The sequence below is a fragment of the Pieris brassicae genome, chromosome 14, assembly GCF_905147105.1.
Source record: "Pieris brassicae chromosome 14, ilPieBrab1.1, whole genome shotgun sequence".
NCBI lineage: Eukaryota > Metazoa > Arthropoda > Insecta > Lepidoptera > Pieridae > Pieris > Pieris brassicae.
This window is the reverse complement of record NC_059678.1, coordinates 4,618,881-4,645,588: the sequence shown is the minus strand read 5'-3', so window position 1 is coordinate 4,645,588 and position 26,708 is coordinate 4,618,881. Positions and strand designations below refer to the sequence as shown.

At 38.5% G+C, this 26,708-nt stretch overlaps 2 protein-coding genes across 3 annotated transcripts in view; one reads left to right on the top strand and one right to left on the bottom strand.

Annotated features, from left to right (window-relative positions):
- Window positions 1–7,196, bottom strand: part of LOC123717978 (poly [ADP-ribose] polymerase tankyrase) — a 42,336-nt gene extending 35,140 nt beyond the window's left edge. The window contains exons 1-2 of the mRNA XM_045674287.1: window positions 6,911–7,196; window positions 4,377–4,601 (exon numbers count right to left, since the gene is read on the bottom strand). Of these exons, the coding sequence (XP_045530243.1) occupies window positions 4,377–4,601; window positions 6,911–7,100 (415 nt within the window). The 5' untranslated portion in view covers window positions 7,101–7,196. The remainder of the gene's footprint in view (window positions 1–4,376; window positions 4,602–6,910) is intronic.
- Window positions 7,197–7,949: 753 nt separating this feature from the next.
- Window positions 7,950–26,708, top strand: part of LOC123717990 (serine/threonine-protein kinase 10) — a 59,545-nt gene continuing 40,786 nt past the window's right edge. For both annotated transcript variants that reach the window (XM_045674320.1, XM_045674319.1), the window contains exon 1: window positions 7,950–8,125. The gene's annotated coding sequence lies outside the window, so the exon portion shown is untranslated. The remainder of the gene's footprint in view (window positions 8,126–26,708) is intronic.

Sequence of the window (26,708 nt, the reverse complement as noted above, 5' to 3'; positions counted from 1 at the left end):
AGAAGAGGCCGGGGGGGGTTACAACCCCCCGCCCCCCCGCGCGCGGAAAATTCCGCGCACTTCGCGGAGGGCCCCAGTAGGGCCGCTCCTGACTCCGCTCCAGCCGCTGGAGCCTCCAGGACCGCCGGACAGCGCGCCGCACGCCCCCGCAGCGGGGGCCCTCTGAGGGGCCAGATGTTCCTCAGCGAGGCGGCGATTGCTGAGGCGGTCGACAGGGCGGTCAACTCATTGTTGAGCGCCCTCTACCCGACTCCGCCTGCCCCGACCCATGGAGGACGCCGGCCGCGCAGTCGAGGCGTAAGACACATACATAACCAACAACAACAATGATCTTACGCCTCCTACACTGGAACGCCGAGGGCCTTAGGGGGAAAGGTCCCTACCTGCGCAACATCCTACGTACACACAACGTAGATGTTGCGCTCATTTCAGAGACACACCTGCGCCCCACCGACCGCCTGAGTGCTGCGAGCTACTTCGTTTACCGCGAAGAGCATCAGGCGATCAACGGGGCGCCCATGCGCGGCCTGGCAGTGCTGGTTAGAAGGAGCATTCCTCACCGCGCTATCCAGGCCGTCAACCTGACTGGCATCCTGACGCTTACGCTTGGCCTACGCTCCCCCCGGCGCAAATTTCATTGAAGCCGAGCTGGAGGCAGCTCTCAGCGCGAAGCCGACGATCATCGCGGGTGACTGGAATGCCAAACACATCAACTGGCATTCCCAAGTCACGAACGCGCGAGGTCGTCGCCTCCTGCACCACGCCGAAGAGCGCGGCTACCTGGTGTGCGGACCTGACTCCGCCACCCACTTTCCTAGGATAGCCGCCCACAGGCCGGACACCATCGATCTGGTGGTGCACAACCGGCCTGACCTCCACCTAGCGCAGGAGGTCCTGATGGACGAATACCAGTCGGACCACCAGCCGGTGCTGTGCCTCATCGCGGGGGCTCCATCCCCGCCCGCACGCACCCGGAAGGTCACCGACTGGAACACCTTTGAGTCCATCATGGAAGACACCCCTGCGCCCGGCCCACCGGATTCGACAGGCGCCGTTGACGACATGGCGGAGTCCATGACGCGGCAACTCCAGGCAGCTCTGGCGGCAGCGACCTCAACGCGCACGCCGGAGATCACCTGCCAGGACCTTGCACCCTATGTGCAAAGGCTGATTCAGCGCAAGCGCGCGCTCAGGAGGCAATGGCAGCGCAACCGCTGCCCCGCGCTCAAAACGCAGCTGAATCGCCTCGCCGAACGTGTCAAGGCCGAGCTGGCCTCACACGAACGGCGCACATGGGAGTGCACACTGGGAGAGGCCACCACAGAGCCTACCCGCCTCTACCAACTTTGCCGCCGTCTCTACAGGACTCCAGAGCCGAAGCGTCCCCTTCGCGACAGCAACGGCGCCATCACTTACGATGACACAGATCGGGCCGAAATATTCGCCGAACACCTCCAGCGTCAGTTCTCGCCGAACCCCGCGACGTCCCCTACGCGCGTGGCAGAGGTGGTGAACGCTGTCGAGGCGTGGCTGACGTGCCCGATCTCTACCGATGAAGCCCAGATCTTCTTCTCGCCGTCACAAGTGCGGAAGAGGATCTCACGACTGCGACCCAGGAAGGCGCCGGGACCGGACGGCATCACCCACGAGGCGCTGCGCCATCTGCCCATGAGGTGGATAGTCGCGCTGTCGCGCCTCTTCACGGGTATCCTCCGGTATACGCACTTCCCCAGATCATGGAAAGAGGGCAAGGTGATCTTAATATCGAAGCCCGGGAAGGACTCTACCCGACCCGAGAGCTATCGACCCATCACCTTGCTCTCGACGCAGTCGAAACTGTTCGAGTGGCTGTTGCTGCAGAGGATCGAACAGTACCTGCAGCCGAGGCCCGAACAGTTCGGCTTCCGCGGCGAGCACAGCACGACGCTGCAGCTGACGAAGGTGCTCTACACTGCAGCCTCGGCCCTCAACAAAAAGGAGGGGGCCGCCGCCGTTATGCTGGACATGGCGAAGGCCTTTGACCGTGTCTGGCACGACGGCCTCGTGCTGAAGCTCATCGAGTCTCCACTACCCCGCCGAATGGTCGCCGTGCTCCGCGCCTTTCTCACCGAGCGCACGTTTTTCGTTGCGACGGGAGAGGCAGCGTCGAGACCGCGACCCATCACGGCAGGAGTCCCGCAAGGCAGCGTGTTATCGCCCCTGCTGTACACCACATACACCGATGACGTTCCGTGCCCCGAGGGGTGCACACTCGCCCTCTACGCCGATGACACGGCGTATGTGGCGACATCGCTGGGGGCCTCGCACGCCGCCCGAAAACTCCAACGCGCTCTGGACCTCCTGCCAGAGTGGCTGGACAAGTGGAGACTCGCCGCCAACCCGGACAAGACACAGGCAATTGCCTTCGGCCGGGGTAGGTTGCCACCACCTTTACGCTTCCTGGATCGAGACGTGCCGTGGAAGTCGCCGGTCACCTATCTAGGGGTCACCATAGACCGGAGTCTTACCATGAAGCACCACATCTCCAGGGCTGTAAGGAGCGCCAAGTGGGCGACGCACATGCTTCGCCCACTGATCACAGGCAACCTACCCCTCCGCACCAAGCTCGCGCTACACAAACTGTATGTGCGCCCTCACCTCACGTACGCGGCACCGGCGTGGTTCTCCTATGCCAGCGAGACCAACCGCCGAAGACTGCGCATCGTGCAAAACACCGTCTTACGACGCGCAGTAAAGGCACCACGCTACGTGAGGAACGCCACCATAGCGCGAGACTTGCGGATGGAGTCGATCGACGAGTTCGTCGCACGGCTCGCGATGAGGATGTTTGATCGAGCGGACGCCTCTCAACATCCTCACCTCCAAAACATCGCGCCGTGGCACTCCAGGCCGCCCGACCGATACAAGTACCCGCGTGAGCTCTTCTCCGCGGGTCCCGACGACACCAGGGCAGCAGCTGCGGCTTCGACCGCTGGTCGCCTCGCTGGGCCTCCCCCGGGGCCACCGGGGGTCTCACCCGGCGGAGCTTGACCGCGAGCCGCGCTAGCTGCCCGATACCACCTATCATGACACCAGGGCCAAGTCGAGACTACTCCTTGGCCCCCTCATTACCACCGGATTTGACACCCCGGACATGACCCCACAGGCTGCGCGCAGCGGGTAGAGACTGAGTCTCCCCGCGCGCCTGCAGCCCCCACCAAGGGCTATATGCCCGCCCCCGTACCGCCCTGTATCAGCAGGGCGCGAACAGAAACACCACTTGAAGGGGGCATACGCCCCGAACAAGACAAAACACCCCCCTCGCGAGGGAGGGTGCAACAATAACCACGATCGACTAGTGACCTTTAGTTTTGAATGCGATAACAAGAGCGAAACACTGAAGCGATAAAGTGCGAATAAAGTGTATATAAGTTATAAAGTACTGTGTGAAGTGTGCATAAGTGAAGTATTTAGTGAGTGTGTTTTTGTGTGTTATAAGTGCATCTCTGCAATTAATTTGTGCCCATAAATTCTTCATTGATTTATCAAGAAATAAACCTTTGAAGAAATCCACGGCATTTTCTATCCGATCCCCTACCTCGTAACAATATGAAGCGTAAACATAAAAATAATGTCAGTGCTTAACTGGTACCATACAATTTACCAAGAAAAAGTTGGGTTGGTGATAAAAAGAAGATAGAAAGAAGAGGTGTTAGTTGCTCAAGACAGAGAAAACTGGAAGAAAATGGTCAAAGCTTCTACCCCATTTGTATAAAAACTGTGTAGTTACTGTAGTATTATCAATAGCAGGCAGAGAGATTGATAACTATTGTAACAAATTTATTAAGCTTTCACAAAGTTATTACTACCACCTATATATAAAATCCCTATTTCCCTGGGTCACAGCATCACGCGTGAACAGCTGGACCGATTTTGCTAATTCTTTTTTTGTTGTGTTCGTTATTGTCAGGAGAAGGTTCTTATGAAAGAAAAACTTAAGAAAAGTGCGCGGAAAATTAGATTATGTAAGAATACTTTTATTGATATGACAAATTTATTTTTCATTGAATTGCGCTTTTACAATTCAAACCTTTTTGATGTAATGTCGTTTGACATAACATTGACAGAATGCGTGCTGCAAATATGTTCAAAGAGGATGTAAGAAAAATGAGTCAAGAGTTATTATATTGATACAGTACATATAAAATAATTACAGTCGCTAATTGTTTGTGGCATTAATCTTGAAAATCCATGTTTTTCAAATGGCCAGATATATGTCGCCTGTTCCCGTTGTATATCATAAAGCATTTTTAGTTAATTATACCAATTCGAAATCAATATTCATCGTTAAGACAGGACAACGTCTGTCGGGTCCACTTTTATTACATCCAACTTACCAATACAGACATCGACCTTCCCTTTAGCAGCAGCCTCGTGTAAGGGTGTGTAGCCCCAATTATCCCTAGCTGCTGGAGGAGCTCCTGCAGACAGTAATGCCCTGACCACATCAGCATGACCAAAGGAACATGCATTGTGTAATGGCTGCAGACCACCTTCATCGCGAGCTTGTAGTGCTGCACCACCCGCTATAAGGATCTCAACAACTTCACGGCGGCCATAACCTGTAAAATTTTGTGATGAAGTTTATAGTAAAAATTGTTTTATTAATAAAAGTATTTAACTAAATTATTGAGAAGTATAAAGTAAAAAAGAGACCACTATATCTGGCATTTATAGTTTACGCAAAAGCTTTCGATTCCATATCACACAGCAGCATGTGGAATGCCCTCCACGAATGTAAGGTACCATCAGGGGTGATTGAACTAGTTAAGGATATTTACTCAAAAACTGTAAGCTGAGTCAAACTAGAAAAAAGGGGACCTAAAATAGCCATTAAAAGAGGGGTTAGACAAGGTGACCCACTTTCTCCTGCCATATTTATAACAGTACTTCAAAGCATAATGCAAAAGCTTAATTGGACACAAAAAGGTATAATTATTGACGGTAATTACTTAAACAACTTAAGATTTGCTGATGACATCGTTTTATTCTCAGAAATATCACTACAAATAGAGGAAATGATAAACGAACTATGTTCTGTTAGTCGAGCAATAGGATTACAATTAAACAAAAACAAAAGAAAAATAATGACAAATCACCTACAAGATCCGGTCAAAATTAATGGATACCCCTTAGAATATGTGCAGAACTACATCTACTTGGGTAAGGAAATATCTTTTAAAAATTTACGGCATCATGATGAAGTTGATAGGAGAACTAGGATGTCATGGAACAAATTCTGGGGATACAAAGAAGTACTGAAAGCAGAGATAACAATATACTTAAAAAAGAAAGTCTTAGATACGTGTATATTGCCATGCATTTCTTACTGTAGCCAATCATGGTTATTTGACTCGAACACAAATAGAAAAATAACAACTTGTCAACGAGCAATGGAACGCAGTGTATTAAATTTAAAACTGAAGGACAAGATCCGAAGTACACAAATTAGAAACAAAACGAAGGTTGTTGATGCACTATCCCATTGCAAAAAACTTAAGTGGAAATGGGTGGGTCATACCGCTCAAATGAACAATGACAGATGGACAAACAGGGTAACAAAGTGGAAAGGTCCACCAGGAAAAAGAAAGCGTGGTCGCCCTCTTGCACTTAAGAAAGTTAGTGGAGAGGATTGGGAGAAAAATTTTCAAAACAGAGAGAGATGGAGCCAATTGGAGGAGGCCTATACTCAATAAGGTCCTTGAAAAAAATAGAAAATATATATACATATATATTTTATGTGTGTGTTTATTTTGTAAATTTTCAAGGAATAAATGAGGCTTAATTATTATTATTATTTAACTTTTAGTAATGCTTTAGGTTGCGATGACAGGAACATATTGTCAATCAACTGTACTGTTGTGCAGCAGAAAAATACAGGACATCATTTTCGAAACCTTAACTCTAACTGAAATCTCAAAGTATAATTTCACTATAATTCTCATCAGAGAAGTAATCATATTAGTGTAACTACTCATTAGGTTGCATTCTTACACTCTGGAGCCACTCTTAGAGATTCCCCTAAACAATATTTATGTTATGTGATTATCAAAATGAAGTATCCAAAAAAAATTGACTCATGATAGCTGATTAAATGCATTTATTGGCATAATATGAAGTCATATAATAATCACAATCACAGTTACTAAATTACAGCAAGTTCTATATAAAAAAATTAAGTCTCAACAGTAAGTCTTACATTTAGGGCTTTTTGAAGTTAAAAAAGTTGTAACTCCTTACACTAAATATATATATATATGGATACATCCTAGCCAGGATTAGTAAGTACCCTATAGAGTCTTTTTATATATCCTAATTTAAAAATTATTATATTTAGTACTTATTTTAGTTAATTTTATTTAATTTTCTGTATGACCTAATTACTTATATATATATATATTAAATTACGAAAAATATGATGAAGAGAATAGATTAAGTATTATACTGACTTGTTTTGTTAATATTATGTTATATTTTGTTAAAATAAATAGTCATAAATGAAATAGTAAGTCAGTAAAACAAATAAATATAATTATAGATACCTACATTAAAATAATAGTGTATTCTCGTGTTTACAACACATTAGTTAATGACCTTAATACACTTAATTAACATTTTAATGTTTTTTTTAATGAATGATCTAGTTAATCTCCAACATCAAATTGATTTTTATGATTCATGTATTAGTAACGGTAAATAACAAATGGAATATAACAAATTCAAAGTGAGGAAAACAAAAAAGATAAAACATGACTGAAATCAGCGACCGTAGAGCAATTATGCAATTTTAATCCCCAAAAACCTTTCACTATTTTTTTTCGATATAGTAACTATCGATGACACAAATTTGGTTCAAAAGAGTAAAATTTACCTGCGGCAAAGTGAAGAGGCGTAGATTTGCGTCCTGCAGTATCCCTTGCGTTTACAGTTTGAGAATTTACCAATTTTTTCACTCGATTTGCGTCTCCTGTTTTGCAAGCTTCAAACAATTCACGTAATGGGTCTGTTGGTGCCGGCAACGAATCTAAAGCCGATCCGAGCAACGAACGACGGCTCGACATTTTGTTATTAACTATTTAACCACGGTAAATGAACATAATTAAACAAAAATACTGTATAAAAACACAGGAAAAGTTGATACAGCTGCTTTCAGCAGGTTTTTTGACATTTAATCTTAGTATTGCCATTAACCATATGATTAAATTCCTATAAGAATTAAGAACTAAATTATAGAGAGCTCGTAAAAGTAAAGCTCCTGCTTTCTTCTCGGAATGTTAAATATTTTATGTTTAAATTGCTGTCTTGTTTTGCTGGTGGTTGTAACGCATTTATCAAATCATGTTTGAGGAAGCATTTAACCCTTAAAAATACTAACTCATTAAGTGTGTCGTTTGTGTACTTACATGTGCTATTAAAGTCGGTAAGAATGACCACTTACTTGGGTCAAATTATAATAACAAGCTGTTATAAAAAACGACTTATCTTCTTTTTCTAATTGGATGCTAAGAATCCCACATAGAAAAAAATAAGAAACCATTAACTTTCATCGGTATCAATTAAAGAAAATTTAGTCGTCTTTTAGATTAAAGTCTTGTCTCTATCTATTTATCTATCTTGTCTAGAACCAACAAGACATTACCTCAACATAAGTTTAAGCTTAACAAAAATGTTTATACTTTATATTGCTAAATTTAGTAATAAATATTTTATTTACTCAATTATTGGTCTAATGTTGTTCGTTTTATTCATTTTTATTTGTTAGATATTAATAAATACGTATTAAAAGTTTTTTTTAAATTACAAAAATACAGACATGGTACAAAATATTTAATATTTATAAGTTTATATTTCTGAACGATATCATTAAATTGTCTATGTCAGACGTTAGTTGACGAAATCAAAATGGCGTCTTTCACGAGATAGGTACATCCGCCGCATACGGTAGTGCGATAAAAATAATCGTGATATCTAAAATTTCGTGTGCGAATATAAACTGTTTGTGAACTTTTTTAAAGTGTGTGTGATAAATTAGTAACAAAGTGCAGTTTGGAATTTATTATCATCACTTTTCTCAAGTTTCTACAAGGTATGTCCCCTTTCACTCATCAAATAATTAAGGATTATTCTTTATTAAATTAATGTTTTTAGACTGAACAATTAATACAGTGTAGAAAGTAACCTTATAGGTTTTAAATTCATGTATTGCGGGCCGGAAACTGCGTTCTTTAGTTTAGTAGGTGACTCAAGTATCAAGTTTTTTTCCCCGAGGACGCATAGGCGAGGTTGCAGATCTTCAATTTTCATACTAGTTCCTCATTCTTGTATGTGTTCACTTGACTTATCAGTGCTGTTCAAATATTTGTCGCCACAACGTCGGCATCACTAATTAAATTAGGCGAAACTGGTCCCTGCAATTTCTCGACTGTTTGTGTACATTTTCACTTTTGCCATTCGTATGTGGTTTGACTATAAATTACGTGTTAATGTGATATTCTATGTTAGACAATATCTCCATTTGGAATTTCTAAAGTTAGAGATATAAACTCTAAAGTGAACCTCCATTTAAGCTAATTTGATTAAAGAAATGTGTCAACACATAATGAATACAATTTATTACATTAGAACTTGTTTAGCTAGATTATATTCTTATTTGCACTTAAGTTGAAGAAAAATGGCATTTGTAAATGTTATCTTTTTAGGTAAAATCTTGATTATTAATCTTATCTGTTATAACTTTAACTTAGTCAAGGTCAAATGAAATAGTTTTTGATATACTACAACTATTGGCCCTTATAGACATCTATTTCATATACAACTCAAGAAACCACATTTATGCACTGTACTTTATTGAATTTTAATCAAGCACATAATTTAAAAGCGTTTCATAGTTTAGCATTATAACATGCCTTTAATCACTAAATGCAGTATTTAAACTGTTAAGTTATTAGTTATTATAAATGTTACTTATTACATTAAGGAAGTTACATTACCAGTGACTATAGTAAAAAATAATACTCCATATGGTTAGTTTATGCAAATTTTGTTTGTTTTTACTGAAGGCCATGGAATATTTCATAATATGCGTAATTTTAATTAGATAAATATTTGATTTTCTAATTAAAAGAATTCTTAATATAGAGGACATCAGATTTGATTCTCAGTACTAATTATGTAACTTGTATTTCAATTCCAATATGTTTTTGACATACAAGACTGCTCAGTCCCTAGTCTAGTCACTTTGCATCTAGCTCAAACAGTGCTCAATCTTTAATTCCCTATATAGTCCAATCATATATATGAATTACAATGAAGTGAAATATAGTAATAAAATATGTTTTATTGTTTATCAATTTAGAATAAAATGTGAATGAGGTTGATACGCATTGTGACATAATCTTATCTTCATATTTAGAATGCTGATACCACCCACATTCATAAAATTATATGAAACTAGAAAAAGACTTGGAAGACAGGTTTTTCACTTTCAGGACAAACCCACCTTCCTATACTATAACAGAGCAATGCAAATGTTTAATCGATTGATACATTTCTGGTAGTGTAAATAGAGTTTCTCAATGTATGCTTGTTGTCTTAATTTGTTCAACATATTAGTTAATAGATTTGCCAAACTTTAATACCTTTTTCTGTTTCTGAAATGTTGAAGGTTGAAACTCAGAGATATATAATTTACATTCATATATTTACAATATTATATTATTAACAGTTATGTCAGTGGGTCACATTGATAGTCTTTCATAAAGGTGTTCATTAAAGACTCAATAGTATGTTCACATTAATGCAACAATACCGTTACAACTGTTAGTGTGTACCAAGTAACTGCTTCGGAAATCTTAATCTATGTAACAAGTGCAGAACAGCATCACTAAATGTATGCTCACATTCAAAGGAGGGATGAGAGTTTGAAGAGGTCAATAATAATAATAAAGCCACAGTAATTCCATACTATAAAAATTAAAACTCAGGTGTGTGTTACTTTTGTTTATATACTTAGTGTATGTAAATTATTGATACTTCCATTATTTTGTGTTCTGCAGCATGGTTTTGGGCGTCGTTCCACTTTTCATTTGGATCTGTTCTTTGCTTCCTCCATCCATTCAAGGTTGAAACCTTTTAGGATGCTTATAGTATGTAGACAGCAATGGGAACTGTAAATAGTTCTAAGTTATCTTACTCCCAAATATTTCCAAATACTACAAGAGGCTCTCTATTACTGGAGGTTGCCTGTCAGTCTCTTGAAGCGTGTCTTGCCCAGTACCAAATGCAGCAGCTCTTCCGCATTGATTAACACACTGTTTTTTAAAAACATACTTAACACTACTCGATACTTCTTTTGAGCTTGATTTACATTCATTTATATAAATGAATTGAATAAAAAGTCCTTATTCAACATGTTCGTAATAGAGGAACTGCTGAATAATAAAATCAATTACCAATTGTAATTTATTACAAGAATCTTGTGTGACTGATTGAATCTATCGTGAATTCCAAGCATTCTTGATAAACTATGAGTTCTTCCAGTGAGTGTCATAAAGATCATATAAGTATAATACTCTGAGACATAGACATAACATTTATTACTAACAAAACACTTAAAATAACAACAATCAAAAAATAAAAATGAATAATAATAAAAAAGGTTTAGTTGTGTAATGCGTGTGTGCTGTGGTTGTAATTGGCCCTGGCTCAGTATTATGCTGAGGAGCAGAGTTGTTCCACAGCGCTGGTCATTCTGCCAGAGACCACAGCAGCTAGTTTGCTCCTCAGTTGCAAAAAGAATAAGAATCTATTACTACTAATACTCAGTAGAAACAAATAATAATAGTAGTAATACCATCCGTATCACGTCGACGTCCGTCCCACAACTGAGCGTTTTCGAAGGCAGTTTTTGCCGCGCACCACCACTATGTGGAACCACCTGCCCACTGAAGTATTTATGAACCAATTCGACTTAGGGTCCTTCAAAAGCGAACCAATTCTTAAATGGCCGGCAACGCACTCGCTAGCCTCATGACATTGAGAGTGTCCATCGGCAGCGGTACACTGTTATATAAAAAAAAATGGTACATAAAGTAAATGTCCCCAAAAATCGAACATAGTACTTTCAATAGATAGTTGAAGTTCGTGCAAAATGTTTCGAAAATACACAAAACGTTTTGGAAAAAAAAATCAATGGCGCTTCAACCTTTTTAGGTCTGAGCCTCCGATTTTTCAGGTTTCACGATTATTTGTAAATTGAATAGGCAAGTAGGTGATCAGCCTTCTGTGCCTGACGCACGCGTCGTCTTTTTGGGTCTAAGGCAAGCCGGTTTCCTCACGATGTTTTCCTTCACCGTTCGAGCTAATGTTAAATGCGCACATATAAAGAAAATCCATTGGTGCGCAGCCGGGGATCGAACTTACCACCTCAGGGATGTACCACGCTGTAGCCACTAGGCCAACACTGCTCGAGAAGAATTTCGGAAGACGGTTTATGAATAATCTTTGAATAATGGCGCTGCGGCCCTTTTACATGTGTCCATACCACCAGCTGTGTAATTTGGCTTTTTATGGATCAAAGACGGTCGTCTCGACGTGTATAATAATAATTCCATATATATACCCCATAGTTGACTTATACAGAACAAGTGGATTGTTATCGGTATGACAATTACACCTGCTAAATGTGACCTTATATCTACATAAATCTATTTCCATTTAATTCTGCATGCCGGTATAGAAGACGGAGTGATATTTTCATGGTGACGTGGTCGACGAAGGTTCGTTAGATTTTTTGCAAGCCGTCAGGATGTGACTCGGTCTGCATATATTTACAACAAAAGAAACGCTAAACTTCAGTTGCATCCTAGATGAATCTATGATGATCCTAGAAGTTTTGTATGAATGTGAGAAAGTTATAACAGATTGGCAAAAAACTTTAACATATGAGGAAACTGAGCACATTTCAGTACGAACTCGGTAATTTGAGACATACATACATACAAAATTTGTAGTAGAATTTTCAGAGAAACTATGATGATTTTTTTACCGGCTTTGCTTCTTGGCAGGCTTCTGTTTTGTATTCTTTTCTAACAATCGTCTCAATATTGTATAAATAAGCGAAGTAGCGAGTCAACCCAAACACAAGTGTCTCTGACTATTTACGGGGGCTGTCTCAACTCATGTATTTTCGATTTTACTACTACTAACTTTCAGTACCTTTGATCAGAACGCCTCACGGATAAAGGCATTCAGTATTTTTTTAAATATCCAATCGATTCATGGCTTTCTCCACTCGCTTCCTGCTGATACCTTTCGTCATCGCCAAGTGGAGAGAAATTAGATTACAGCTCTCACTCCATCATCCACTAGGGCGTCGCTGTTCTCAGTGTAAATGATATTCTTAATTAAGACAAAGTCCATAACTAAACAGTTATGCAACGCTTTCCTCTCTAATTGAGTGATTTCGTTTATATTTTAAGCCGTAACTAAGTCGACAGTGCAGTGTTGGTCCAGTGGCTTCAGTTCTATCCCCGGATGTACACCAATGGTGAATCTACGTGCGTATTTAGTTGCTTCAACATCTTTAGATATAAAGAAATAAAATGATAGTTATCGAGCATGTACCCGAAATATTAAGAGTCTTCAGGAATCGCAACTGGAAGATATTTGCAGTGAAATGCGAGACGACGGGTCCTACTCGCCTATAAATATAAAATATGATTAGTATTATAAATATCTATATACATTATGTGTATAAAATAAGTCCCGCACCACAAGGGTCACGGATTGATTTTAAAAGGATTGGCCTCAGATGTTTCATGATCGTTTGTCAGTCGAGTTTTTAAGTCCAAATCCTCACAATGTTGTCCTTAACTGTTCGAGCGTCAATGTTAAATGCGCACATGGAAAGAAAGTCGGTGCACGGACGAGGATCGAAGTCGAGATCGCACACTGAAGCCACTAGGCCAACACGAGGAAGGAATGGTTTTCTTTCCATGGGAGATTGTAATGTTATAGCCATGATATCAAGTTGGGAATTTAATTTGTAGAGCGGCAAGTGTCGAACGAAAGCGTGTCACTAGGTCCACCTTACACCTGTACGCTCTCGTCCAGAAGTGGTTTTACGATTATTAACTTCTATCATTTGTGGTATTATAACACAAATTATTACGTAACTCATGTTTGAAGGGTTAAGGTAGAGGTTACACTGTTACGATAAAATATTTTTGAGATGGTATCGAAATAGATAAATGCATGGGTATCAAGCCAAAGATCAAAGTCACTTAACTTTGACTTTGGATTGTCAGTTACTCCACAGTGACACCTCTCACTCTCTCAGTTTCTGACATGGTGAACAATAAGATAAATCATTAAGTGAAACACGGTTTTGGCGGTAACAAACTACAATGCAGCAAAGAAAGACCGGCCACAGATCAGACACCTGTCAGCTGTCAGACAGATGTCAGCTGTCAGACAAATGTCAGCTGTCAGACAAATGTCAGAAAACAGATGAGCGTCCTGTTTTTTGTACATGCATAAACTTTTTGAGGCTCACGTCTGATTTTCTTTCAATTTTCCGGTTTCACCATTCGATAGCGTTCTTAATTTACTATTAGATGGCATTGAGAAAAATACTGATTATGAACCATCTTCCTCTGTACCATTGATTTCGTATATTGTGTATTTGCGTGTCAGTTATGTCTTTTTTGTCTTGAATAGACATTAGTAACTTATGAAGAGATAATCGCCAAGAGTGAAGGATATTTTGAGGTTACTTTAAAAATGGCATCGACAATAATCTACTCCATAATCGTTGTATCGCTCTCGAAGAATACATGAATAATCAAATTGTATACTGCCTAGTATACAGAATACAATCCGTATCACCTCGACGTCCGAGGTTTCGCAACTGAGCGTTTCTTGAGCCAGCTTTTGCTGTGCACTATGTGGAACCAGCTGCCCAACTTTATTTCCCAATCAATTCGACTTAGGATGCATCAAGAAAAGAGTGTACCAATTTTTAGGAGGGCCAGCACTTGCGAGCCTTTTGGCAATGTGAGTGACCATGGGCGGCGGAATCACTTGACATCAGGTGCCTCCTGTTACATCTATTATAATGTCATGAGGTCAGGAATATACAAATCTCATGAGTTCAGGTCCCTAACCATAACTGAGTGACAATAGCAAAACTAAGTGAGCCAATAAACGTTATGAGCAGTGTTGGTCAAGTCAAAAATCATTTATTCATACAGGTAACACACTGTACACTTATGAGCGTCAATAAAAAATAAATATACATTAAATGCTTCTAATTTTACATTTACTGCCAGTTCTCGAATCAAGGGCGTAGAACGGTGGAGAAGAACTGGCAATAAACTCTCCGCCACTATTTTTTTTCTGGCTCTGGCACTGGCTCATTCCTGGGGTCTTCGAGTCCCGGTGCACCAATGGACTTTGCGCGCTATATGTCTAAAAACTAAAATTGCAGTTGGAAGTGTAATATTTTTACTGTATTTTGTAAAATTTCATCCTAACTGTAGTTAAGCTCGGTGGTGGTTTTTGGATGTGTTCAGATATACGTTAAATGAAATGTTTTGAAGCTGGATAACTTTTTTTTTTTTTTGGAATCTCGCTGTTGGCCGTCTCCTGTGAGACTCGGACTCGCCTGAAGGACAGTACGGAAGCTCACTGGAGTGAGCGAAGTACGAACTAGGAAGTAAAGGTCCTTCCCCGGTGAGGGTGGTTTTTTACCCTAACCTGATTTTGGCTATTATTATTTTCTGCTTTTCGGATTGGATTATCCGGATCCGTTATTATGTCTCCAGGGCTTTTTTTTGTCGGGAATTGAATTTCATTGCACAAAACCTGAGCTTATAACTAACGCCAAAATGAATAATGTTTCCTCAATCTAAGATTATAAACAATCTTGAATTGATTCATATGTAAGGATCGATATCCATCCAATAATCATGCCAATATAACAAATCTGCTACGCGATTGTCGATCCTTCCTTCTCGAACGCGTTTCGTTCAATGCAATATGTTTGTTCAAGCATACTAATAGTTTGTTGTTTTTGGAACGAAATAAAATAACTAAAACTATGTATCTATAGTAATAAATATTTTTAGTTGTAGCTAATAATAATAACGTTAAAGTTCTCTTAAATTTAAGTTAATGTGGTTTTAGTGACGAACGTAACGTTTCATTTTTGTGACAAGTTTCTAAACCTAAGTGTCGTTTGGTTGTTGTAAATATTACCAATATTTATATTTTGTGTTTTTATTTCGCCAGCACATAAACGACAACGGTTAATGATGGATTATGAAATCGTAAGTATCTATTTGCCGTACAATATATAAGTTTTACAAAGTATTTCGCGTAATGTTATATAAGAAATTTATTTTTTGTTACTAGGCAAAAGGCAAGCCTTTGACAAAAGAGGAATCCAAGTTTCTGATAGACCTTATAGAAGCAAGCAAAATAATTACCACCAAGTCTACGAATGCCAGCAATAATACATTGAAAAATGAAGAGTGGGTCAAAATTACAGAGCGCTTTAATGCTTCGGCTAGCAGCGGTAGTAGGACTGCGCAGCAGCTTCGTTTGAAATGGGAGAATTTAAAAAAAAATTCTCGCAAACGCTCCAACAAAATTAGGATAAACCAATTGAAGGTTAGCCAGTTATAGTCACTTATTGTTGAGTTTTATCAGATTTTAATACAACTTAAATTAACAAATGTTTTCAGAGTGGTGGTCCCGCAGAGTTTATACCCCCAGATGAGATATTGGACCGTGTGACTGTTATGCTCCGGAGTACTGTGCCAATTGGGGGTGATAGAGAAAAAGTGGGGCTTGATGTTGGCGTGCCGATGGGCGGCGATGGTGGAAAAAGTGGAGATGGTGATGCCACAGTAGCTGTGGAACCAACCAATGTGGTAGATTTTAAACTCATGTCCATTGATGGTAAACAGATTGTGGTATGTGATGGTGAAGGTGAGGGTGTTGGTGTCAAGGAGAATGTTTATACAGATGAAGTCCCAAGTAGACCGAAAAGATTCTCATCTGATACAGATTGGGCAGGTAATAATTATTACATAATATATTTTTGGGTTATCCATATACTATATATATATACTAACTGCCTTATTGTTTGCCTTTTTTTTAGTTTTCCTACATGATAATGAATCTATCAATCGACTTAACATGTATCAATTTTTCAGTGAGAAAGAATGTTGATCAAGATGACAGCCGGTCTGCGAGAGACATGTCAATAGCTGAATATTTCTCAGCGAAGAAGAAATGCTTGGATTCTAAATTAAATAATCTCTATTTAGAAAATGAAAATTATAAATTGAAAAATGCACAACTGTCGTTGGAAATTGAAAAGTTAAAATTAGAAATAGAGAAACTAAAGAAGCAATATTAACGGTATCAATATAATTGTTGTGTATTTTCATTATTATTATAATAAAAACATTAGCATCAAAATATAGAATTATTTATTGATTACTGTCGGTTAATCCAAAAAGTTCAGTCAGTTTCATACTGTAAATAATTTCTTTGGTATGTGAATGTGCATCAATTTCTGCATCTTCTAGCAGAAGCTCCACTGCAGGAAGTTCCTTCATGTTGTAGTTTCTACAAATATTGTGTAAAACAGAACTTGCAATTGTTAGCCTGGCCGTTGGGTTATGACTTGACATTGTTAGAGCCGCTATAGGAAATCTTTGCTTTCAAACACCAAAAGTTGAATAACCTGAAATATAACAAATAAAATGATACCAGATAATATTATGGCAGTATGTTTCTACAATAACATCATTATATATGTACTATATTTTAAAGTTGTTTGAAAATAGCTCTACATTATTGTGTGATTTGTTATGCTTCAGAAGCAGGATCTAAGTGGTGTTAATAAATATGATCTGTTTGGATGAGCACTGTCACAAAGCATCCAGCAGTTACCAAACACACCTGCATCGCTTTGCTATAAACAAGATATAGTTTATTAATAAAGTTTTGTCACAACTTTAAAAATATAACAATTTCAAACAGTTTAAGCTAAGAACAGAACTGTTGAACATTGTAGCATCATGTGCTGGACCTGGCCATTGAGCAGCTGTATTCATAAATCTTAAATCAGCATCACAAATTGCTTGGACATTAAAGATACCTTTGCGTATTTTAAATTCTTCTCCTATTTTAAATTCTTCTCCTATTTTAAATTCTTCTCCTATTATATGAGCTGCAAGTAACCATTGTTAGATTTTAATATTATACTAAAGACAAAAACATATACAACTAGCGGACCCGATAGACGTCCTGTCTTAACTATGAATATTGATTTCGAATTGGTTTAATTAACTAAAAATGCTTTATGATAACATTTTTTGTTTGTTTTTCTGGACCGTATATAAATAGTTTTGTTGGTATTTCGACATATAACTGGAACTTTGAAAAACATGGATTTCCAAGATTAATGCCACAAACAATTAGCGACTGTAATTATTTTATATGTATTGTATCAATATAACTAACTAATAACTCTTGACTCATTTTTCTTACATCCTCTTTGACGATTTGCAGCACGCATTCTGTCAATGTTATGTCAAACGCCATAAGGTTACATGAAAAATGTTTGAATGTAATGAAAAAAAAATTGCTATCGTAACAAAAGTATTGTTAGATTTTCTTAATTTTTTGTTTCATAAGAACCTTTCTCTTCTGTTTGATAATTTTTCTTCTTATGTATTAGCTACTTATGTATATTAATTGTGAGTCAATTAACCTTTGGCAGAGCATTTACATGTATGTTTATACATGTTATTATTTATATTTTTCTTTGCATTTTATTTTATTTAATTTTAGTTATAGTTGCATGTTATTTCGATGATGTTCTATGTTAATTGTTCCAAAGAAGAAGAAGGATAAACCCTTCGTAGGTGTTTCTATTTTTATTCCCCCATATTAGGGTTGCCTGGAAGAAATCGCTTGTTAGCGATAAGGCCGCCTGTAGCCTAATAACTCGTGTAACTTATTTACTTTTTTTTGTATAGTTATGTATATTATGGTAACAAACACAACAAAAATTAACGAAATCGGTCCAGCCGTTCACGCGTGATGCCGTAACCAAGGGAAATGGGGATTTTTATATATATATATATATATATATATATATATATATATATAGATATACAGGGTTCTTATGAGAGAAAAAATTAAGAAAATTGCACGGAAAATTAGAAGAGTTAAGAATACTTTTGTTACGATAGCAATATTTTTTTTTCATTTCATTTAAACTTTTTTCGTGTAATCTTATGGCGTTTGACATAACATTGACAGAATGCGTGCTACAAATATTGTCAAAGAGGATGTAAGAAAAATTAGTCAGAGTTATTATATTGATACAATACATATAAAATAATTACAGTCGCTAATTGTTTGTGGCATTAATCTTGAAATTACATGTTTTTCACATAGCCACTTATTATATGTCGGATAGAAAAGCAAACAAAGAATGTTATCATAAAGCATTTTTAGTTAAATATACCAATTCGAAATCAATATTCATGGTTAAGACAGGGCAACGGCTGTCGGGTCCGCTAGTATCTCATAAAATCGCTAGTAATAGAATTTTAAACAAAATTTTACACTGTATTGTGTCGCGAAATTCTGGCATACGTGTGATTCGCTAGTGTAGTGGAGCGGTCGGTGAGGACGCGTGAAACATAAATTTTCTGAAGCCTAATGCGCTCTCAATACAAAAATCTATTTACGAATTTTTTGTGTTGTAGCTGGTTCGAAAACACGAAAATTCCCTCAATATTTTTCAATTGTAAATGGCCGAATATTATCGTAATTTATCGTAGTTTATTTGTAATCGTAAATCCACGTATAAGCCACTGAAATCTAAAAGTGTGGATCCGAAAACTAGTATCGCATTACCGTTTAACGATGTTTTAAAAATTGAGTGTACAGTGTAGTTCATGAGCTATCACTTCTCCTCAACCTCAACCCGGAGTTAAGTATTATCATCGGAAGTCCATCGCTGAATGTTATTATTATATTGTCCAATTCGACTAAGGGTCCTTCATGAGCGTACCAATTGTGTATGCAAGCCTTGGCAACGTGCGTGTCCATGAGCGTTGGTATGATGTAACGATAGATGATCTTCCTGCATGTTTGTTCCTGTTTGAAGGTACGAAAAGAGATAATGCAGAAGAACTTCATCACTCTATAAATAACTGGCTGTGCTCTGCAGTTCCACTCGCATTTTATTGTCTAAGGGAACGATACACGCAATTTTTGCACATTCTTGAAACACCCCCCCCCCCCATGATACGCACCGTAACGTTTCGTGACCACCAGTGACTCTTTATACCTAAAACTTATCATTATGTGGTGTAAAGTACTGGAAAGTCGAAAATAATATTAATAATTACGCGTAATTCAATCCCTGCCCCGCATCGTAACGTTTTACATGAGGACACCCCCCCCCCATAATTCGTTACGTAATACTTGAACGCTCCCTAAAGCTTTTTGTCAGTTAGAACCAAAAAAAATGTTTGTTAGATACATGGTCGCGGACTTTGAGATGCTGATGTATTTTATAAAACTGTAGAACATTGCAGAATTGTCAAAGTTTCCGCAGCATATAGTAATTTTTATTGCCAGTTACATGTTGGGTTATACTATAGTAATTACTAACAGAGACCTAACTTTTTGGATATACAGCCTATCTTCACCAGGTGTAACGAAGGGTTCTTACGGTAATGATTGAGCTCTGTGAAGCCCTGGTCTCTTGGGTAGAATGCTTGGCCAACCCCGAAGACTCATCTTGAGGTCGTGTGAAGGGCTGAGTTGTTTCTAGTGAGGAGTAGCCTCTGGCTATAAGCTGAATAGCAGAGGACGTTGAGTGTAGACCCAGCCCCGCAGTCCACGCGTCAAGCTCGACAGCCATGGCTTGGGCCTGCGCAGGCGCATTTTCTCCTCATTAAAAAATAATTGATTGAATACATTGTGATGCAACGGTCGGCTCTGCAGAAGTAGTTATCTAGAAGATATTTTAGTGATAAATTATGTATTATTCTTGGTACATAACGTTACGTTATCTAAGATAAGGTATAAGATAAACTGTTCTAGAATACAGATGATGCAAGATTTTACTTTAAAAAAAGTACTAGCGACGTCATGGATGTAGTGTATCTTTACTAGGTAGTATTTTGGATTTGAGCCTCAGATCTGTGTCTGTGATGTGTCTAATAGGCGCCTGGGTCAACCTTGTGTGCCTTCACACCTTCCCGGTCTAAGGCATTGCCGTTTTCTTTCACCGTACGAGTGTTTAATACGAACGTAGAAAGGTCATAGGTGTACAGCCGGAGCTCACGACTCCAGAGATGACATAAAAGTATATAATAAAAAAAAATATATTTGTTTATTCATTTTAAGTTCAATTGCATTACAATGTGTAAGATTTGGGAAGCCTTTTTAAGTAAAAAATACCTGTGTGTGTTCCAGCTCTTTCATAACAAACTTAATTATACATTCCTCAATTAATTTATATATAATTTACTTACATTTTTTATTTTATTTATTTTAGTTATTGATGTGTAACTGTTATCAACACGCTTGAGTGCTTAAGTGAGTGTGTGAGTTAGTCAGTGAGTACACAGTGAATGAATAAAGTCTGTAACTACATACTAGGCCTCAGAAGAAGCTCTAAGTCTGCGTAGGGTCATGTAGATGTTAAGCAGCCTATTTAATTTATTATAGATGCAGTCTGCTTGCATATTGCGTCTGGCGAAGTCAGTCCTTACGGTCTGACCGACGACAACATCCCTATTTCTGTTTAAGAACCGCCTACTATCAAATGGTAGCGCTCTGTGTGATTTTAAAATTAGACTCAGGACATACAGCTTCCTAACGGAAAGTAATTGGCTGAGATGATAAAGCTCTTCCGATGGGAGTCTGTATGGCCGGAACAGCATGACCTTTAACAGAGCCCTAACAGAGTCCCTGTTCCAATTCCAAAATTTTTGTTGTATTGGCCGCTCCCCATATGTTTATGCAATATGTCAATACGGTCTGAACGAGTGCTATGTAAATTCTTTTAAGTATTATATTCGATGTAATGTGTCGCAAAATTTTAAAAATATATTGTTACGAGCTAGGGGATCGGATAGAAAATGCCGTATATTTATTCAAGGGTTTATTTCTTGATAAATCAATGAGGAATTTATGGGCACAAATTAATTGCAGATATAACTAAACACACACAAAAACAATCACTTATTACTTCACTTATGCACACTTCACACAGTACTTTATCACTTATATTCACTTTATTCGCACTTTTTCGCTTCGGTGTTTCTCTCTTGTTATCGCATTCCAAACTAAAGGTGACTAGTCGCGTTTCGGCTCGCTTATATATCCCTGGGAATAATTCTAAACAATATTCGAGAACTTTCTAGGCGGGCTTGCTACTGAGTAGCGATTGCGCAATTCTAGAACGTCCGCACTCTTTGTCTCTTTCGCACGTTGCTCCGTCCTTGTCGTACGGCGTTCTAGAGTGCTCAGTCTAGTTTCGAGAAAGTTCTGATTTTCTCTCTCTCTCTCTCTCTCGTATCATTTCTTCCTTGTCTCACACCTAGAAAGTTTGGTCTAGAATATTCCTTCATCAAAGGGGTATACCTAGGCCTGAAAACGCCTGAAAACTGCACCACTCTAATACACAAGTTCTGAAACCGACTGAAAAAAGGTTTCAGCTTCCTGAAAACTAGGGTAACATTAAGGAAATTACAATTATCTAATATGTGATTGACCCTCTCCTGAAACGGTCAGAAATCATATTACAGCCTGCTGAAAAGTTCTCTAACTAGTGGAAAAATCTAGAAACATTGCAGTCGACCCGTCTTCGTAACAATATGTTAGATTGCTTAATCTACCAGTCTTGGACTCTAAATGGGGATATAAGTGTAGCACTTCACTAACGTGTACGAACAGGAACTACAAATTCAAATGGATTTGTTCTTATCAGTCTTCTTGCTAGGCCTGTGGTGTCAAGGAGTTGTACAGCCTCGAAATTCACGCTGCATAAAGAAGTGTGTGTGTGTACTAGTGTACACACGAAAGAAGTGAAACTTCTTTGTGATCTTTATTTTTCGAAAAATGATCTACTATATGCATATTTACAGAAATTGGTTAAATAAAGTTTAACAAAAGGCTTTTATTATCATAGACATGAATACAAATAATACAATTATCTCATTTTACCTTATCACTGCTAAGATTATTACAGAATTTCACTAATTGTCGTTATTATATATTATTGTTATTAATGGCTTCGAATCAACCGTGGTAGGGAAAAGAAAAATATGGCGCATTACGGAAAAATGTGACGGTAAATTTTTCCCAATGCCGATAAAGAAGTGTCATAGAAAGCTCTCATAAAACTTATTTAATTAAATAAAAGCGGGGCGGTGTCTAATTAAAAATTCACGTTGTTTTGAACTGTGCAGTGCAAGCCTTAATGAGGTTAACTATTGACCTATATACTGACCATATGAGGTAAATAAGTCTGTGGTCGTGATTGAACCAATGTTATATAAGTACTTGGGTGGAGCCACTAGGCCAACAAGTCTCGTACAGGTCGTACGTTCGATCTCCATCTGTACACTGGATGTAGGATGAAAATATGGCTGAAGCAGTTGTTGGCCTAGTGGCTTCAGCGTGAGAATCTCATCCCTGAGGTCGTAGGTTCGATCTCCATCTGTACACTGGATGTAGGATGAAGATATGGCTGAAGCAGTTGTTGGCCTAGTGGATTCAGCGTGAGAATCTCATCCCTGAGGTCGTAGGTTCGATCTCCATCTGTACACTGGATGTAGGATGAAGATATGGCTGAAGCAGTTGTTGGCCTAGTGGATTCAGCGTGAGAATCTCATCCCTGAGGTCGTAGGTTCGATCTCCATCTGTACACTGGATGTAGGATGAAGATATGGCTGAAGCAGTTGTTGGCCTAGTGGCTTCAGCGTGAGAATCTCATCCCTGAGGTCGTAGGTTCGATCTCCATCTGTACACTGGATGTAGGATGAAGATATGGCTGAAGCAGTTGTTGGCCTAGTGGCTTCAGCGTGAGAATCTCATCCCTGAGGTCGTAGGTTCGATCTCCATCTGTACACTGGATGTAGGATGAAGATATGGCTGAAGTAGTTGTTGGCCTAGTGGCTTCAGCGTGAGAATCTCATCCCTGAGGTCGTAGGTTCGATCCCTGACTGTGCACCAATGGACTTTCTATGTCCGCTTTTAACATCACCTACTTGTCTATTATATTGACAAATGGTCATGTAACTGATACAGTGAAAAAGTTTGTAGCGTTAATTAATCTTTGTTTGAAGCTGGGGAACAACTGACTTTATTGGTTTAAAATATGAGATTGTAACTAACACAATGTTAGGCGTATGCGATACAAACATAGCCAATTTTGTATTTTTTTTTCTATCTAAGGGTTCATAAATCTAAATGATACATATGTTATTGGACATCATTGAAATCGAGAATGTTAAAATACAATTTATGAGTGTAGGAAAAACTAAATTTCATTTATTTGTACACTGATTATTAACTAGCACCGAATGAGCAGTGTTGGCCTAGTGGCTTTAGCGTGCGACGCTCAGCTCTGAGGTCGTAGGTTCGATCCCCGGCTGTGTACTAATGGATTTCCTTACTATGTGCGCATTTAACATTAGTTCGAACGGTGAAGGAAAACATCGTGAAGAAACCGGCTTGCCTTAGTCCGTAAAAGTCGAAGGCGTGAGTCAGGCACAGAAGGCTGATCACCTACTTGCCTATTCGATTAACAAATCATGAAGCAGGTACAGAAATCTGAGGCCCAGACCTAAAAAAAAAGGTTGTAGCGCCATTGATTTATTTTTATGATTATTAGCTAAAACATATATATAGTCCGACTTAGTAGTCAATCCATCACCACGAGATCGGTACCTAAGCGAGTGAAAAATGCCCCGCATTGCCAGTATAGGTAGGCGACCTATTGGACATTGTCGGAAACGAGAATGTTATATTACATTTTTTTGAGTGGGTTAAAACTAAAGAGCTTCAAGTATGCGATGATCGTTTACATTTGGTTTACGCTTCTAGTTATTAACAAATATATATATATGTAACTTAACTAAAGGCTACATAACTCGCCACTGATTTGATTTTTAAACACTTGGATAAAAACGGGAAAGCTTAACTGTCAGATACAAAAGACTGAGTTTTAGTTAACACAACGAAATCCCCGTCTTATGTCAGCATTGTTAATAATATTATTAGTCATACGCTAAATAATATCTTACTTGGAACGATGTTTATAATGACATCATGTATGGTCGAGGATGTGTTGTTGAGAGGAGCGATAAGTATACGTCAAGTTCGCCACATTATATATGATGTGGTATCTAGGCCTCTGTGCGTTGGGTTGTCTCTCTCGCTGAAGGCAGATCGTACTTGAATTCGTGTATGCGGCGATGTTAGTTATTTTCGACTATGTATTTGCGTGTTGTTTCCCACGTGAATGTAAGTTCGTGCTCCTAATTCACCATGCCTCCTGCTGATGGAAGACAAATCTTTGTTTTTTTTGTGGTTTTCCGTTTTGTTTGCCAAGTTTTGAGTCGTACAAATTGTTTGAATTGAAGCAAATCAATCCCAAAGATTAGGATTGGGATAATCGTCAAAATTATACGAATTTAACACAAAGCTGGAAGGTGTGTATTTACAAACACGCACAGATGATTTATATGTATAAAAATCGCTAGTCGCTCCGCTGTCTTACGCAAACGTCGAAACACTGGCAGACTGCAAAGTAAGGTCGTGTTATCCTCTTGCATTTAATTATTCTCAATCCCTTGGGAGTGCATTCACATTGCAGGGTCACTATAATTGAAACAATCTCGAGAAGATACAGTTGACGGATTTAAATGTCTCCATTATGATTTATAACGTTATAATAAAGTTATACATTATTTATTTTATTTAAAAGAAAATTGTTTGTAAAAAAAGATATTTATTTTTGTAACTACCCTCGCGAACTTCGTTTAACCTTAATATATTTTTTCTTTGCCTAACTTTTTATATAAAAGGCTTCCTTAGAGATCAAGGAATAAAAATTTAATCTAATTGGTCCAGCCATCTTCGATTGTTTAAACGTGAATGTTTGAACATTTTTGTATATTATGTATTTAATCTTTGGCTATATGTTATGTATAATTGATTATATAATTTACTAGCTGACCCAACAGACGTTGTCCTGTCTTAACTATGAATATTGATTTCGAATTGGTATAATTAACTAAAAATGCTTTATGATAACATTGTTTGTTAGTTTTTCTGGCGGTATGTAAATAGTTTTGTTGGTATTCCGACATATAACTGGCAATGTGAAAAACATGGGTTTCCAACATTAATGCCACAAACAATTAGCGACTGTAATTATTTTATATGTACTGTATCAATATAATAACTCTTGACTAATTTTTCTTACATCCTCTTTGACAATATTTGTAGCACGCATTCTGTCAATGTTATGTCAAACGCCATAAGGTTACATGAAAAATGTTTTGAAATTTAATAAATTTGCCATCGTAACAAAAGTGTACATAAATTTTCAAACTTTCCGCGCAATTTTCTTAATTTTTTTCTTTCATAAGAACCTTCTACTGTCAATAACGAACACAACAAACAAATAATTAGCGAAATCGGTCCAGCCGTTCACGCGTGATACCGTGACCAAGGGGAATGGGGATTCATTTATATATATATACATATATATAGATTAGACATATAGGAGTCGATAAGTCTCGTTTCTGAATGTCAAAAGCGAAAGATGTATTTATAGATTGTCATTTAACAATATTTATTGTGTAATTATCGCGTGCCGGCGGAAATTTGTGATACTATTATAGTGGATGATGAATCACTGGATTGGTGTATGTGTTCAGAGCAAGCGGTTTATATGTCTGGCTGGGCTTATTAGCATATGTTCTAATAGTCAATGTTTTATTGTTATAATAATTAGATACAGAAAAATGAGTTAAATAATTGAATTTGACTCGATTTTATAGTTTGTAATCATTTCTTAACGAATAATAAGTGTATTGTTACGACAATGGCGACAATCACGAAAATGGTTATTTATTAATACAATTGATATTAACACGAACTTATATACACGACGTAATTCAAAATATCAGTCATTTATTAAGTTTATTAATTCCACATTACAACATTGATATATAAATATGTGAGCTAACGAATATATCTCAATTACACACTAATGAAATTGGGATTTTACTCGTTTAATGACTCAATAATCATTCGGCATTATGATGGCTTGATCAGAATGATCAGTTCCCTGTTTTGTTTCGTACTGTCAGCTGTGTCGCTTTGTGTCGTTTGGAAGCTGCTCTGTGATTTTATTCCGAAAAAAAAAAACAAGAATAAATCTGGATTTACAAATATTATCGTGTACATAGACGCATGAGACGATAAAGCAACACTTTGTTTAGTCACACTACAGTACAAATGTTTGCTTCTCAGTGACCTTGCGGGGATGAAATGATGAATTTTGCTAGTCTAATACTATGTTAACGGCTTAATGTTTTCACAGTGTC